Consider the following 12450-nt stretch of genomic DNA (forward strand, 5'->3'; position numbering starts at 1 on the left):
GTCATACTGGGTATGATGAACAGAGTAGAGCCATTTATATATTTTATTTATTGAACCTTTATTTAACTAGGCAAGTCAGTTAAGAACAAATTAGTATTTACAATGACGGCCAAGGATAAAAAAAATATATAAATAAATACAATATAAATATAGGACAAAACACACAACACTACATAAAGAGAGACCTAAGACAACAGCATAGCAAGGCAGCAACACATGACAACACAGCATGGTAGCAACACAACATGACAACAACATGGTAGCAACACAACATGACAACAACATGGTAGCAACACAACATGATAGCAGCACAAAACATGGTACAAACATTATTGGGCACAGACAACAGCACAAAGGTCAAGAAGGTAGAGACAACAATACATCACGCGAAGCAGCCACAACTGTCAATAAGAGTGTCCATGATTGAGTCTGAATTAAGAGATTGAGATAAAACTGTCCAGTTTGAGTGTTTGTTGCAGCTCGTTCCAGTCGCTAGCTGAGGCGAACTGAAAATACGAGCGACCCAGGGATGTGTGTGCTTTGGGGACCTTTAACAGAATGTAACTGTCAGAATGGGTGTTGTATGTGGAGGATGAGGGCTGCAGTAGATATCTCAGATAGGGGGGAGTGAGGCCTAAGAGATGACCAGATTACAGAGGAGTATAGAGTGCAGTGATGTGTCCTATAAGTGGCATTGGTGGCAAATCTGATAGCCAAATGGTAAAGAACATCTAGCCGCTCGAGAGCACCCTTACCTGGCGATCTATAAGTTATGTCTCTGTAATCTAGCATGGGTAGGATGATCATCTGAATCAGGGTTAGTTTGGAAGCTGGAGTGAAAGAGGAGCGATTACGATGGAGGAAACCAAGTCTAGATTTAACTTTAGCCTGCAGCTTTGATATGTGCTGAGAGAAGGACAGTGCACCGTCTAGCCTTACTCCCAAGTACTTGTATGAGGTGACTACCTCAAGCTCCAAACCCTCAGAGGTAGTAATAACGCCTATGGGGAGAGGGGCATTCTTCTTACCAAACCACATGACCTTTGTTTTGGAGGTGTTCAGAACAAGGTTAAGGGTAGAGAAAGCTTGTTGGACACTAAGAAAGCTTTGTTGTAGAGCGTTTAACACAAAATCCGGGTAGGGGCCAGCTGAGCATAAGACTGAATCATCTGCATATAAATGGATGAGAGAGCTTCCTACTGCCTGAGCTATGTGGTTGATGTAAATTGAGAAGAGCGTGGGGCCTAGGATTGAGCCTTGGGGTACTCCCTTTGTGGCTAAGACAGCAGATTTTCTGACTTTATACACTGCACTCTTTGAGAAAGGTAGTTAGCAAACCAGGCCCTCAGAGACACCAATACTCCTTAGCCGGCACACAAGAATGGAATGGTCTACCGTATCAAAAGCTTTGGCCAAGTCAATAAAAATAGCAGCACAATATTGCTTAGAATCAAGGGCAATGGTGGCATCATTGAGGACCTTTAAGGTTGCAATGACACATCCATAACCTGAGCGGAAACCAGATTGCATACCAGAGAGAATACTATAGACATCAAGAAAGCCGGTCAGTTGATTATTGACATGTTTTTCCAACACTTTTGATAAACAGGACAAAATAGAAATTGGCCTATAACAGTTAGGATCAGCTTGATCTCCCCCTTTAAATAAAGGACGAACTGTGGCTTCCTTCCAAGCAATGGGAACCTCCCCAGAAAGGAGAGACAGGTTACCTTAAAGAAGAAAGGGTCTAAACCATCTGTCCCAGATGTTTTTTTGGGGGTCAAGTTTAAGGAGCTCCTTTAGCACCTCGGATTCAGTGACTGCCTGCAGGGAGAAACTTTGTAGCGGGGCAGGGGGAAAAGAGGGAGAAGCATCAGGGATAGTCGCATTAGAAGGGGTGGGAGATGAGGAAATTTTGGATGGGCAAGGATGGGCTGAGTCAAATAGGAATCCTGACTTAATGAAGGAGTGATTTAAAGAGCTCAGTCATGTGCTTCTTGTCAGTAACCTCTATGGGCTAGGTGGGACGCAGGCGTCCCACCCGTGGTGCACTCCATCAACAGCAGGTGCATTTCAAGAGCGGCAAATTTGAATCCAAATAAATGTCAAAATTCAAATTTTTCAAACATACAACTATTTTACACCCTTTGAAAGATAAACATCTCCTTAATCTAACCACGTTTTACGATTTCAAAAAGGTTTTACGGCGAAAGCATAAATTTAGAGTATGTTAGGACAGTACATTTACAAGAGTTGTGTGTAATGTTTTGTCAATTCAAAGACAGGGTCACCAAAACCATAAAACCAGCTAAAATGATGCACTAACCTTTTACAATCTCCATCAGATGACACTCCTAGGACATTATGTTAGACAATGCATGCATTTTTAGTTCTATCAAGTTCATATTTATATCCAAAAACAGCGTTTTACTATGGCATTGATGTTGAGGAAATCGTTTCCCTCCAATAACCGGCAGTCAAGTCAGCATCACAAATTAAATAATTAAAATTAGAAAACATTGGTAAAATATTATATTGTCATTTAAAGAATTATAGATTTACATCTCTTGAACGCAATCAACTTGCCAGATTTAAAAATAACCTTACTGGGAAATCACACTTTGCAATAATCTGAGCACTGCGCCCAGAAAAATACGCGTTGCGATACAGACTAGTCGTCATGTTGGGGAGATCTAAAATCGAAAATACTATGTAAATAATCCATTACCTTTGATTCTCTTCATCAGATGTCACTTCCAGGTATCACAGGTCCATAACGAATGTAGTTTTGTTCAAAAAAGCTCATCATTTATGTCCAAAAATCTCCGTCTTGTTAGCACATGATCTAAGCCCGCCGGACATCACTTCATGAACGAGGGGAAAAAATATATTTACGTTCGTTCAAACATGTCAAACGTTGTATAGCATAAATCATTAGGGCCTTTTTTAACCAGAACATGAATAATATTCAAGGTGGACGAATGCATACTCTTTTATAACGTATTGGAACGAGGGTACCCAACATGAACTCGCGCGCCAGGTGTCTAATGGGCCATCATCGTTCCATGGCTCTTGTTCGGTCAGATCTCCCTCCAGAAGACTCAAAACACTTTGTAAAGGCTGGTGACATCTAGTGGAAGCAATAGGAAGTGCCAAAATATTCCTCAGCCCCTGTGTTTTAAAATGGCATAGGTTTAAAGGTAATACAACACATCAGGTATCCACTTCCTGTCAGAAAATGTCTCAGGGTTTTGCCTGCCAAATGAGTTATGTTATACTCACAGACACCATTCAAACAGTTTTAGAAACTTTAGAGTGTTTTCTATCCATATATAATAAGTATATGCATATTCTAGTTACTGGGTAGGATTAGTAACCAGATTAAATCGGGTACATTTTTTTTATCCAGCCGTGCAAATACTGCCCCGTAGCCCTAACAGCAACCACATCGTCAACATTAAGGGACATGGGCAGCTTTGAGGAGGAGGGTTTACTCTCCAGGTCTTTAACCATTTTCCAGGACTTCTTGGGGTTAGACCCACAGAGAGAGAACTGCTCTTTAAAGTAACTAACTTCGGCCTTCCGGAAAGCCTGAGTGCACTTATTTCTCATTTGCCTGAACAAGAGCCAGTCAGCTTGAGTATGCGTGTGCCGAGCCTTTCGCCAAATGCAATTCTTGAGGTGGAGTAACTCTGCAAGATCACAGTCGAAACAGGGGCTGAACCTGTTTTTAATTCTCATTTATTCATGGGGGGTGTTTGTTAACAATACCACTGAAAATATCAAAAAAGAAGGTCCAAGCGTCTTCGACAGAGAGGATCAAGCTGAATCTATACCATTTTACAGAGGCCAGTTCATGAATGAAGGCTTGCTCATTCAAGTTTTTTAGCAAGGTCTATGACAAAGCAGGACAGGTCGCTTCACTGAGCAGCCATTACGAACACAGGCTGTAAAACAGTAATCACTAAGGTCATTACAGAAAACACCAGACTGATACCTATCAGGATTATTTGTGAGGATAACATCAAGGAGAATAGCCTTTTCTGGGTGTTTGGAGTCATACCTTGTGGGATTGGTAATAATCTGAGAAAGATTTAGGGAGTCCCATTACTTTAAGACTTGGTCAGGTGGTTTAAGCAAGCTTAGGGCAGGTAGGGTACAGGCCGGTGCTGATGGAGGATGATAGCACCCAGCAACAGTCAACAAAGAGCTATTTGAAAGTTTAATGCTTAAAACCAGCAAATCAAATTTTTTGGAGACAGACTTGGTGGAGACAACCGAGCACTGAAGGTGATCCTTGGTAAAGATTGCCACTCCCCCACCATTGGAAGATCTGTCTTGACGAAAAAGGTTATAACCAGAAAGGTTAACGTCAGTGTTCAAAACACTATTTCTTAACCACGTCTCAATAATGACCAACACATCTGGATTGGAGCTGTGAACTCACACTTTCAATTGATCCATTTTAGATAATAAACTTCTAGTGTTAACGTGCAGAAAACCCAGGATTTTACGAGAGCAGAAATCAGTGAAGAAGATATCAGAGCACAAGTCAGAATTGGGGCTAGCAACTGTAGATGGGCCAGGGTGTACATGCATATTTCCAGATGTCATCAACAGTAATACAATCAAGGCACGGCATAGGACAGGGAAAGCTCTACAATGCTGATTTATGACATCTGAATGTGCATCAGATGGCAACAAGTAGAGGTCGACCGATTATGATTTTTCAACGCCGATACCGATTATTGGAGACCCAAAACCCCGATACCGATTAATCGGCCAATTTTTTTGAAATGTATTTGTAATAATGACAAATACAACAATACTGAATGAACTTAATATAATACATCAATAAAATCAATTTAGCCTCAAATAAATAATGAAACATGTTCAATTTGGTTTAAATAATGCAAAAACAAAGTGTTGGAGAAGAAAGTAAAAGTGCAATATGTGCCATGTAAAAAAGATAACGTTTAAGGTCCTTGCTCAGAACATGAGAACATATGAAAGCTGGTGGTTCCTTTTAACATGAGTCTTCAATATTGCCAGGTAAGAAGTTTTAGGTTGTAGTTATTATAGGAATTATAGGAATATTTATCTCTATACCATTTGTATTTCATATACCTTTGATTATTGGATGTTCTTACAGGCACTTTAGTATTGCCAGTGTAACAGTATAACTTCCGTCCCTCTCCTCGCCCCTAACTGGGCTCGAACCAGGAACACATCGAAAACAGTCACCCTCGAAGCATTGTTATCCATTGCTCCACAAATGCCGCAGCCCTTGCAGAGCAAGGGGAACAACTACTTCAAGGTCTCAGAGCGAGTGCCGTCACCGATTGAAACGCTATTAGCACGCACCCCGCTAACTAGCTAGCCATTTCACATCGGTTGCACAGCCTAATTTCGGGAGTTGATAGGTTTGAAGTCATAACCACCTCAATGCTTGAAGCACAACGATGAGCTGCTGGCAATGGCACGAAAGTGCTGTTTGAATGAATGCTTATGAGCCTGCTGCTACCTACCACCGCTCAGTCAGACTGCTCTATCAAATATCAAATCATAGACTTAATTATAACATAATAACACACAGAAATACGAGCCTTAGGTCATTAATATGGTCAAATCCGGAAACTATCATTTCGAAAACAAAACGTTTATTCTTTCAGTGAAATACGGAACCATTCCGTATTTTATCTAATGGGTGGCATCCCTAAGTCTAAATATTGCTGTTACATTGTACAACCTTCAATGTTATGTCATAATTATGTACAATTCTGGCAAATTCATTACGGTTTTTGTTAGGAATAAATAGTCTTCACACAGTTCGCAACGAGCCAGGCAGCCCAAACTGCTGCATATACCCTGACTCTGCTTGCACGGAACGCAAGAGAAGTGACACAATTTCCCTAGTTAAAAGAAAGTCATGTTAGCATGCAATATTAACTAAATATGCAGGTTTAAAATATATATATACTTGTGTATTGATTTTAAAGAAAGGCATTGATGTTTATGGTTAGGTACACCTTGGTGCAACGACAGTGCTTTTTTCGCGAATGCGCTTGTTAAATCATCACCCGTTTTGGAGAAGTAGGCTGTGATTCGATGAGAAATTAACAGGCACCGTATCGATTATATGCAACGCAGGACACGCTAGATAAACTAGTAATATCATCAACCATGTGTAGTTAACTAGTGATTATGTTAAGGTTGATTGTTTTTTATAAGATAAGTTTAATGCTAGCTAGCAACTTACCTTGGCTTCTTGCTGCACTCGCGTAACAGGTAGTCAGCCTGCCACACAGGCCCCTCGTGGAGTGCAATGTAAGGCAGGTGGTTAGAGCGTTGGACTAGTAACCGGAAGGTTGCAAGATCGAATCCCCGAGCTGACAAGGTAAAAATGTGTCATTCTGCCCCTGAACAAGGCAGTTAACCCACTGTTCCTAGGCTGTCATTGAAAATAAGAATTTGTTCTTAACTGACTTGCCTAGTTAAATAACGGTTAAAAATAAAATCAAAATCTGCCACAATCGGTGTCCAAAAATGCCGATTAACGATTGTTATGACAACTTGAAATCGGCCCTAAATAAATCGGCACTTCCGATTAATCGGTCGACCTCTAGCAACAAGATCATATTGTACATTAATTTCATCAGCTAACATGAATACAAATCCTGCGAGAGGTGGTTAGAATAGGATGGGAGGCTAAAAGTCAGTGTAACCAATAGAGAGTCAGAGTCCCGAGTGTGGGAACAAACATAGTCTGTCCCACGGTTGGGTAAAGAAAGTTTGTAGTCAACAAAGTATGCAGGAGTTATGAGGCAAATAGCAAAATGCATGAGAAAAAAAATCTAATCTATAACGACTTGGGGCTAGCCATTGTAAGTTCAGAGTCTCTCGCCCCAACAGTGTGTGTGTGCTGGAGGCGAGCGAAAGCTCGGGAGAGAGGGGTGAGTGTGGTGGGGGTACTGTACCAGACAGGGGAGACAGGCCAGGGCAGACGGTGAACAGATCGCCAGGTGGAATCCAAGCAGCAGTGCAGCAGGTAATGGGAGTAGGTGTTATACCTGCTTGGGAGAAGCTTTTATTTCTGGAGGCAGATGTCTTGTAGAAAATGCCAGTGAATGGTCTTTGAACAACAAGAGGGGGCTTCAGAGGAGCTTCAAAGACCCCTGACACTTGTTGGGCCCAAAGGCCTTTTACTTCACACCTTAGTGCTAATTGAATTTATATCTGGCTCAGTTCCAGGTTTTAATGGTGTCCTCGGGTCTCTGCTGTTCGTTGGCTAGAACACCCTCCGTATAGCTTGGAAAAATAAAACCTTGGAAGCAGTAATCTCTCCAGTTCATTTTGGTCAAAATTAGGTTGTAGGTTTGATCTGGAGTGAAGGTTATGTTGTGGAGGGTAGTATCCTGTATATGTTCTGGTGACATAGTGAAGGTTATGTTGTGGAGGGTAGTATCCTGTATATGTCCTGGTGACATAGTGAAGGTTATGTTATGGAGGGTAGTATCCTGTATATGTCCTGGTGACATAGTGAAGGTTATGTTGTGGAGGGTAGTATCCTGTATATGTTCTGGTGACATAGTGAAGGTTATGTTGTGGAGGGTAGTATCCTGTATATGTCCTGGTGACATAGTGAAGGTTATGTTATGGAGGGTAGTATCCTGTATATGTCCTGGTGACATAGTGAAGGTTATGTTGTGGAGGGTAGTATCCTGTATATGTCCTGGTGACATAGTGAAGGTTATGTTGTAGAGGGTAGTATCCTGTATATGTCCTGGTGACATAGTGAAGGTTATGTTGTGGAGGGTAGTATCCTGTATATGTCCTGGTGACATAGTGGAGGTTATGTTGTGGAGGGTAGTATCCTGTATATGTCCTGGTGACATAGTGAAGGTTATGCTGTGGAGGGTAGTATCCTGTATATGTCCTGGTGACATAGTGAAGGTTATGCTGTGGAGGGTAGTATCCTGTATATGTCCTGGTGACATAGCGAAGGTTATGTTGTGGAGGGTAGTATCCTGTATATGTCCTGGTGACATAGTGAAGGTTATGCTGTGGAGGGTAGTATCCTGTATATGTCCTGGTGACATAGCGAAGGTTATGTTGTGGAGGATAGTATCCTGTATATGTCCTGGTGACATAGTGAAGGTTATGTTGTGGAGGGTAGTATTCTGTATATGTCCTGGTGACATAGTGAAGGTTATGCTGTGGAGGGTAGTATCCTGTATATGTCCTGGTGACATAGTGAAGGTTATGTTGTGGAGGGTAGTATCCTGTATATGTCCTGGTGACATAGTGAAGGTTATGTTGTGGAGGGTAGTATCCTGTATATGTCCTGGTGACATAGTGAAGGTTATGCTGTGGAGGGTAGTATTCTGTATATGTCCTGGTGACATAGTGAAAGTTATGTTGTGGAGGGTAGTATCCTGTATATGTCATGGTGACATAGTGAAGGTTATGTTGTAGAGGGTAGTATCCTGTATATGTCCTGGTGACATAGTGTTGTGGAGGGTAGTAACCTGTATATGTCCTGGTGACATAGTGTTGTAGAGGGTAGTATCCTGTATATGTCCTGGTGACATAGTGAAGGTTATGTTGTGGAGGGTAGTATCCTGTATATGTCCTGGTGACATAGTGGAGGTTATGTTGTGGAGGGTAGTATCCTGTATATGTCCTGGTGACATAGTGAAGGTTATGCTGTGGAGGGTAGTATTCTGTATATGTCCTGGTGACATAGTGAAAGTTATGTTGTGGAGGGTAGTATCCTGTATATGTCCTGGTGACATAGTGGAGGTTATGTTGTGGAGGGTAGTATCCTGTATATGTCCTGGTGACATAGTGTTGTGGAGGGTAGTATCCTGTATATGTCCTGGTGACATAGTGAAGGTTATGCTGTGGAGGGTAGTATTCTGTATATGTCCTGGTGACATAGTGAAAGTTATGTTGTGGAGGGTAGTATCCTGTATATGTCCTGGTGACATAGTGGAGGTTATGTTGTGGAGGGTAGTATCCTGTATGTGTCCTGGTGACATAGTGAAGGTTATGTTGTGGAGGGTAGTATCCTGTATATGTCCTGGTGACATAGTGGAGGTTATGTTGTGGAGGGTAGTATCCTGTATGTGTCCTGGTGACATAGTGAAGGTTATGTTGTGGAGGGTAGTATCCTGTATATGTCCTGGTGACATAGTGGAGGTTATGTTGTGGAGGGTAGTATCCTGTATATGTCCTGGTGACATAGTGGAGGTTATGTTGTGGAGGGTAGTATCCTGTATATGTCCTGGTGACATAGTGGAGGTTATGTTGTGGAGGGTAGTATCCTGTATGTGTCCCTGCCGAAAAATCCAAGTTTCTCTAAATCTAAATCTATCTTTTTGTAAAAAAAACATGGTAAAAAATGTGAGAGCTCACATTAAGCTGTGTCTCTCTCTGAGGGGGGCGTCCCATCCTGGGTCATACTGGATATGATAAACTGAGTAGAGATATCCTGGTTAAAACTGGGTCATAAACAGAGTAGAGCCGTCCTGGGTCATAAACAGACAGAGTAGAGCCGTCCTGGGTCATACTGGGTCATAAACAGACAGACTAGAGCCGTCCTGGGTCATAAACAGACAGAGTAGAGCCGTCCTGGGTCATACTGGGTCATAAACAGACAGAGTAGAGCCGTCCTGGGTCATAAACAGACAGAGTAGAGCCGTCCTGGGTCATACTGGGTCATAAATACTGTAAAAGAAAGACATGGTACAGACTTCGGGAGAAGAAAGGCGGAGGGAGCGGGGGGAGAAAGAGGAAGGGAGAGTTGGTTTGCAAAGGGACTGTAGTGATTTGATTAGCAGCAGGAGGTATTAGCCGTGTCACAATGTAAACAGATTACCTCAGTGTTTCTGAGCTCCCAGAGAGTGATGAGAGGAGAGGACAGACTCCTGGACCAACTCCCAGTCCTCTCTCTCCCTGTGTGTGTGACTGATAGTGCGGTATAATCTCTTTATGAAACCTGTGTTGTCAGTGCCAGGAAAGCGTATCCATACGCAGGAATCTGAGCTGCATTAATTGCAGGTTAAATTGAGTTCTGTGTGTCTGAAAGTAAATACGAGACAAGCCAACACAGATTTATGAGGAGGAGAAACAGAGGTGAGCTCTACTCCTGGGGGTCAAACCACAGAGCAGGAAGAAACGGAGGTGAGCTCTACTCCTGGGGGTCAAACCACAGAGCAGGAAGAAACGGAGGTGAGCTCTACTCCTGGGGGTCAAACCACAGAGCAGGAAGAAACGGAGGTGAGCTCTACTCCTGGGGGTCAAACCACAGAGCAGGAAGAAATGGAGGTGAGCTCTACTCCTGGGGGTCAAACCACAGAGCAGGAAGAAACGGAGGTGAGCTCTACTCCTGGGGGTCAAACCACAGAGCAGGAAGAAACGGAGGTGAGCTCTACTCCTGGGGGTCAAACCACAGAGCAGGAAAAGTGAGTTTGAACCCAACCTTTTACAAACACACTAACAAATCTATATTTCCTAGATCATGAAGAAGGACAAACTTGAAATGGACATAGCATTTTTAACTCTTCACTCTTAGGAACCAGGCTTGAACTGCTTATCATAAATATAATATTGAGGTTAAGTTTGCAGGCTAACTCACTTATCCCACCCAAGGACTAGATATCTCCTTAGTATTACCACCACACACAGACACACACACAGGCACCAGAGAGACAACTCATACCAGATGTATACAGCACACAGAGAGACAACTCATACCAGATGTATACAGCACACAGAGAGACAACTCATACCAGATGTATACAGCACACAGAGAGACAACTCGTACCAGATGTATACAGCACACAGAGAGACAACTCGTACCAGATGTATACAGCACACAGAGAGACAACTCGTACCAGATGTATACAGCACACAGAGAGACAACTCATACCAGATGTATACAGCACACAGAGAGACAACTCATACCAGATGTATACAGCACACAGAGAGACAACTCGTACCAGATGTATACAGCACACAGAGAGACAACTCGTACCAGATGTATACAGCACACACACACAGGCACCAGAGAGACAACTCGTACCAGATGTATACAGCCCCTGACCAGAGGATGCTCCTCTCCGGGTGGGTGTGGCTACGTGACTGTTCATCATCACCGTGGTAACCAGGTGTTCCTCAGCACAGCCTCTGAGGCTGCTACAGGGCATCCAGCTGTCTGCCCCTGACAGAGAGAGAGAGAGAGAGAGAGAGAGAGAGAGAGAGAGAGAGAGAGAAAGAGAGAGAAAGAGAGAGAAAGGAGAGAGAGAGAGAGAGAGAGAGAAAAGAGAGAGAAAGTGAGCGAGAGAGAGAGAAAGAGAGAGAGAGTGGAAGGAGAGAGAGAGAGAGAGAGAGCGAGAGCGAGAAAGAGAGAGAGAGAGAGAGAGAGAGAGAGAGAGAGAGAGAGAGAGAGAGAGAGAGAGAGAGAGAGAGAGAGAGAGAGAGAGAGAGAGAGAGAGAGAGCGAGAGCGAGAAAGAAGAGAGAGAGAGAGAGAGAGAGAGAGAGAGAGAGAGAGAGAGAGAGAGAGAGAGAGAGAGAGAGAGAGAGAGAGAGAGAGAGAGAGAGACCAGTGACAAAACAATCAAAACAGTCCACAATGTTGCTCTCACCTTTCAGATCACTGAAGGTAAGCGGACCAAGCCTCTCGTTTGTATCACAGTGGAACGTATTTGTCAAGGAACTATTGGCACACGTTAAAATGTTAAATCTGAGGAGATGGGGCATCTTGAATATACTGTGTAGAGTGTTCATTCAGACATGGTCATGGTGTGACTAGCAGATAATATAGCTAGCCCTGTAACATGCGCTCCTCTGCTTTCCTGACACTTTGAAGACTAATCAACTCATTTTCTGACAAACTCTACACTACTTTCAGACAGACACAGAGAGACAGAGAGAGACAGAGAGAGAGAGAGAGAAGAGAGAGAGAGAGAGAGAGAGAGAGAGAGAGAGGGAGAGAGAGAGCGAGAGAGATAGAGAGAGAGCGAGAGAGATAGAGAAAGAGAGAGACAGAGAGACAGAGAGAGAGAGACAGATAGACAGAGAGAGAGAGAGAGCGAGAGAGAGACAGAGAGAGAGAGAGAGAGGGAGAGAGAGACAGAGAGATAGAGAGAGACACATAAAACCTGTTGGATCATAGCCCTCCGGAAAAAGAGGAGGCAGATGGAGAGACATAAATGAGAGAAGAGCATTGTCAAGGTGATATCCCTCCTCTAACCTTTATCTCCCATTAAGTTTGGAGCTTAACGATCATGGCAGACGTATGGCTCTGTTGGACCAGCGAATGTGGTGAAAAGGACATGTCCTGTTCCAGCTTGTTTTATATGAAGGGCACTGCTCCCCTTAAAATGAGGGCTTTCTTGCCAAAAATCTGACATTACTGACTTTGATTGCAGGGGAATCGCCCACCT

At 43.1% G+C, this 12450-nt stretch overlaps 1 protein-coding gene across 1 annotated transcript in view; it reads right to left on the reverse strand.

Annotated features, from left to right (window-relative positions):
* LOC106609394 (uncharacterized) overlaps nucleotides 1-12450 on the reverse strand; it is a 41240-nt gene that overhangs the window by 17482 nt on the left and 11308 nt on the right. Inside the window, exon 4 of the mRNA XM_082956466.1 lies at nucleotides 11087-11224. Coding sequence (XP_082812592.1) covers nucleotides 11087-11224 — 138 coding nt within the window. The remainder of the gene's footprint in view (nucleotides 1-11086; nucleotides 11225-12450) is intronic.

The sequence above is a fragment of the Salmo salar genome, chromosome 09 (assembly GCF_965601325.2).
Source record: "Salmo salar chromosome 09, fSalSal1, whole genome shotgun sequence".
In the NCBI taxonomy this organism is placed as follows: Eukaryota; Metazoa; Chordata; class Actinopteri; order Salmoniformes; family Salmonidae; genus Salmo; species Salmo salar.